At 34.3% G+C, this 5,060-nt stretch overlaps 1 protein-coding gene across 1 annotated transcript; it reads right to left on the bottom strand.

Moving 5' to 3' along the window:
- Positions 1–1,112: 1,112 nt before the first annotated feature.
- Positions 1,113–4,364, bottom strand: LOC112052826 (glucose dehydrogenase [FAD, quinone]-like). The gene is made up of 4 exons (XM_052884425.1): positions 4,232–4,364; positions 3,050–3,183; positions 1,821–2,675; positions 1,113–1,373 (listed from the first exon to the last, which is right to left on the bottom strand). Exons 1-4 carry the CDS (start codon positions 4,362–4,364, stop codon positions 1,113–1,115), a joined length of 1,383 nt encoding a protein of 460 aa, XP_052740385.1.
- Positions 4,365–5,060: the final 696 nt, after the last annotated feature.

The following is a 5,060-nucleotide window of genomic DNA, read 5'->3' as shown; positions in this document are numbered from 1 at the left end:
TTTTGGCCACCACTTCGTGGAAATTTTGTAAAACAACTGAATTATATCTCTTCATAATTTACTATTATAATTGACTTGATATCAGTTTAAGATTTTTGTACGTAATACCTATAATTTTAATAAATGAAAATATTACAAAAATATAATAAGTGATTAACCTACTTAGGTGTATTATATAGGTTCTTGTTTTATTATTCATATTGATTATGTATATTATATGTAGAAACCTTTATATATAATGAATATGAATATGAATAATTGTATAAAAGCTAATATTATAATGCTGAAGAGTTTATTTGTTTGGTTGAATGCGCCAATCTATAAATATAATCTTGCGGTAAATATAAAGTTGAGGTATGAAAAATAGATGTTGGCCGATTCTCAGATGCATCCATTATGAACACGAAAATGATAAAAAATACGTTTAAGAGTTTAGTAACAAACATCGCGACACGATAATTTATTAGTTATAAAATAAAAGCCTTGTAAAACCGTAATACTTATTAGATTTGAGCTAAGTAAACGCAAGCTAAACTTGAACTACATAGATAAGGGATAATAGCAGTTATGTGTAGGAACAAAATTAAAACAGCAAATAAAATAAAAAACACAGTTTTAATAGCGATATAAAGTATATTCTTTATTTAAGCAGGCTAACACAATAATAAACAAGTCAATAATTTAAAAAATAAAAATATCGTCTGCCTAACCTGCTCGCCCATAATTAGTCATGCGCCTCGCGTGTTTTGTATAGCGATTAATAGCCTAGATATACCATGTTGAAATGAGCTCTTGAATTTGATACCCATATCGCAATATTCGAAAAGAGATTTTTTTCACCTTGAGTCTGTAGCATCTCACAGTCGTCGTGGTGTTTTTTTTTTTTAATTTCACCTATCTAAGAAGACTCGGGTTATTAAGACAAATCTAACGATATCTTAATTCCGTAAATCCGTTCAGCAGTTTGGAAGATATGAGGTAATAAATAATATTACATAGAAGAATACATACAATATACGCGCGATAAACATAACCCTTCTTGCAGTCGGGTAATAAAACTAAGAATATTTATATAGGTACATAAAGATATTTAAAATAATACAAAAATATAGTTAGAGGTAATCCGATTTTATCATATCAGAGCCCATTTCTCCGATCATTATCGTAGGCGCGTTTGTATTTCCGCTAGTTAAAGACGGCATTATGCTTGCGTCTATCACTCGCAAATTACTAACACCATGAACTTTTAGGAAGTTGTCTACAACTGAATCTTTAGGATCTGGACCCATTTTTGATGTACCTACAGGATGGTATATAGTACCAGCAGTTTGAATAGCGTAACACTTCCAGTAAAGATCGCTTTTGAATTTATACTGGTTACATTGTGGAATATCTATTCTAGGAATGAAGGCGTTAATAGATTTTAAAAATGGAGTTTCCTCTAACTTAGTTAGTATTTTAATACCGTCAACTGTTGCTTGAACGTCTCTGTCATCATCTAAATAATTGGCGTCAATAATAGGATGTTCGTGGGGATTTGATGTATTTAAATAAATCGATCCTTTTGAATGTGGGTGTAATAAGTTGAAGATATAAAGGTATAGTACTTTGTTTGAATTGAATCTCGTGAAAGACTCTATTATTTCATCATTATATTGGTTTAGAAGTAAACGGAAAAAAGTAGAATTTTTCGGGAGCAATGCAAAGTGACTTTGAAATTCAGGATATGCCAGATTTTTTTTTCTTGAAAAGAAAGCCATCAAATCTGATATGTAACCATTTGCTAGTAAGCCAGTTTTATTGTATAGGTACTTTATTACTTCGAACGATTGTTCATTGATATCTAATTCATCTTCTAGTTCATCTCCATAGAACGGAATAAATATAGAAAGATGATCTTGTAAATTTTTTCCAACACTTGATAAGTCAACAACACTTGAAATATTTTTTGTCAGGAGATGTTGTTTAGGACCAACTCCAGATAACATTAATAGTTGAGGCGTGTTTATTGTTCCAGCACTTAGGACAACTTCAATTTTTGCATAAAAACGTTTTATTAATCCATTTATTTTAACTTCAACGCCATAAGCTCGAGCTTGATTGTTTATTAATATTTTCGTCACGAAAGCATTTGTAACAATTTTCAGGTTTCTTCTATTAGAAATTGGTTCTAAATAAGCATTATACGTGCTTTCTCTTTGTCCATTTTGCGCAGTGACTCGTGTTTTTCCAGAAAATCCATATCCTTGATACTTGGCAGCATTGAAATCAGGGACACATTCGATTCCCAGGCGACTCCAAGACTTTATCCATTTTTTATTCAAATATCTGTACGTGCTGTTAAAACTATTAACTACAAGCGGACCAGAATGTCCATAGGTTTTGTATATCAAAGGGTCCTCATTAAGTTTCATATCTTGGAAATTTTCTGCCTTTTTGAAATAATAATCTACATTTTCTTTTGACCAACTAGGATTTCTTCCATTATACCAGCTCTGATAGTCATGATTTCTTCCTCTCACATAAAACATAGCATTTATAGAGCTAGAACCTCCCAGCATTTTTCCCCGTGGCCACGCTAGTTCACCATTTCTCCATGCCTGTTGCTTATTACTTTTAGTAACATGATTCCAATCGTATTTGGTTCCAACTAAAGTAATTCCTAAAGCAGGTATCTGTAAAGATTTATTGTTTCTCTTAGTTTTAAGATTGTTCTCATAAAAATTAAACCCATAAACTTTAAAAAGTTGAAAGTTTGACATACATATTACATTTCAAAACTAAAGCAAAATAAACTTAAATTTACGTTTAATAAAAGAAAATTATAAGCGGTATATTATTTTAAACGACAGATATAACGAAAGCTATTGCTAAATTTTTGATAAAAATGTATCGATATTTCTAATAAGTTTGTTCAGCCTTATCTTGTATCGAGATACAGATGAGACTAGATGTATTGAATTAATAAGCAAGAGATAGAGTAGTGCACATGAATGTGCTAAATCAATGTGCTAAATCCCTACTTTTTAGATCTATCACAATTACGTACTTCAGATTCGATAGGTGGCTCAAGTCCAGCTTCTAGAAGCAGTATATTCCAATGTTTTATTTCGCTAAGTCGATTTGCTACAACACTACCAGCCGACCCCGCTCCAATAATTATGAAATCAAATGTGTCATTATCTAAAAAAAACATAAATTTGAACTTTAAGCACACAGCAGTCCTATCAACTATATATTATGCCTATTTATTATTGTCTTGAAAACGTACAAAAGTACGTATCATAATAAACTGACGCCGAAAAGGCTTTATCAATATCAGTCATAGACCTCGTAGATACCATCTGAAGAATTAAATATTTATGTCATTCATTGTACGCTAGATACCTTTAACATTTTTTTTGTGACTGGGGACATGTTTTTTTATATTGTGCCGAGGATAACTTAGACAACATAGTTAAAGGTCTCCTGAAACCCACTACCTCCCAATGCCACCACAGTCCAGACGCCATAGTTGCCTTCAGTACGCATAAAACAAGAATTTAGTTTTTTTGTTTTTCTTTTACGACCATGGCGGCCAATCTCGTGGTGAGAATAACCACGTACGCAGGTACACAATTGTGTGTACAAGAAAGGGTGCAGTTTCATTTCCGTCACTCTCATAGTCTGAAGGAACGGCATTCTGACACCACCGGCGAAAGATCAGGCGCAGGACCGAGGGCCTTACGTTCTCTCCGAGGCACGGGAAACTTCAGGCTGCTATTAAGATTTATCGTAAGAAAATTCCCAATAGCGTATTTTTTATTGTTGGCCTGACCCGGGATTGGAACCCTGGACCTCATTGTCTGTAGCTGAACCAGCTAACCGTGGAACAAATCCGCAAGACATCGGGTGGGTTTTCATACCTGTGTTGTAGATATCCCTAGGACCCGTACAAAACGCTTTGCGACTTCTTTTCTCATACGCACGGCTAGAGTTTGGAATACTCTTCCCAGTTCTGCGTTTCCTGAATATTATAACTTAGGTATCTTCAAAACAAGAATGAATAGGCACCTTCTAAGCAAGCGTGTTCTATCTTAGACTGTATCTACACTTACCATCAGGTTAGATCACGGTCAAACGCGAGCCTATTTGCATAAAAAAAAATGGGGCAGTTCCAGCATTAACCAAGGTCAGACGATCACAGGCTCTCAATCTATTGGGTTTCGAAAGTTATTGATAATACTCTTACCAGGTAATTGGTCGTATTGGCTTGTCTTGTTAGAAACAATGCACTGTGTTGCCGCTAGAACATTCAATGCTGCTGCAAACAACCGTGGTGCTGCTCCCGTCGTAGTAAAACATTCTGCTTCACTGGAACCCATAATTATTAAGTCTTAAATTTTAAAACTCCTTCAACATCTATTAATTGGCTCTTTCGTCGCAAGTCCTTTCGTAGGAGGTGTCTTGTTGAGATTCCTTATAGCAATAAAGCCAATTTACATGGTAATTCTTAGTTAAAATTTTCGTTTTTAATGTTTCAATTATTTATATTTCTTCCTCTACTTTCTCTTCTACAAGCACGCATGTGCAAGCTGTTGGCGGGCGCGCATGCCGCGGCCTGCTGCTCTTCGGTTGCGCACCTTTCACTTTCCAGGTGTTAGTATAGATACGTACATAGTGTATGCTGCGGGGTAACATACACCTATTTAGACAGTCGATCTGAAAGATTAAAACTGCGTCGGAGCTGACACACACTTTTAATAAATTTATCCCTTCTTGATAAACATAAAAAAGTTCAACGATAAGTTAATATGAATAATATCCTTCTTTGTGGTATTGCAATTCATTTATACAAATTCAAAATTCATTTATTTTAAGTAGGCTCAGTTTACAAGCACTTTTGATACGTTAGTTGACTATTACTTATACTTTTACTTCCTGTGTGAAGGTGGAAGCTGATCCAATAGCTTCCAAGCATATTCTCATCTTTAATTTGATAAGTTGTTAAATATACAACGTGTCCCAAAATTCAACGATAAGCGGGCGCCAAAAGATTGACCTGCTCATGAGCACTTAAG

The sequence above is a fragment of the Bicyclus anynana genome, chromosome 11 (assembly GCF_947172395.1).
Source record: "Bicyclus anynana chromosome 11, ilBicAnyn1.1, whole genome shotgun sequence".
NCBI lineage: Eukaryota > Metazoa > Arthropoda > Insecta > Lepidoptera > Nymphalidae > Bicyclus > Bicyclus anynana.
Note: the sequence above shows the minus strand (reverse complement) of the source record. Positions and strands in the feature narration are given on the sequence as shown.

Coding starts and splice junctions, on each gene's coding strand:
- LOC112052826 (XM_052884425.1), bottom strand. CDS start 4,364: ATGGGTTCCAGTGAAGCAGAATGTTTTACTACGACGGGAGCAGCACCA. Junction 3,184..4,231: donor CCAATACGACCAATTACCTG/GTAAGAGTATTA, acceptor TGTTTTTTTTAG/ATAATGACACATTTGATTTC. Junction 1,374..1,820: donor TCAATGAACAATCGTTCGAA/GTAATAAAGTAC, acceptor CAATGTAACCAG/TATAAATTCAAAAGCGATCT.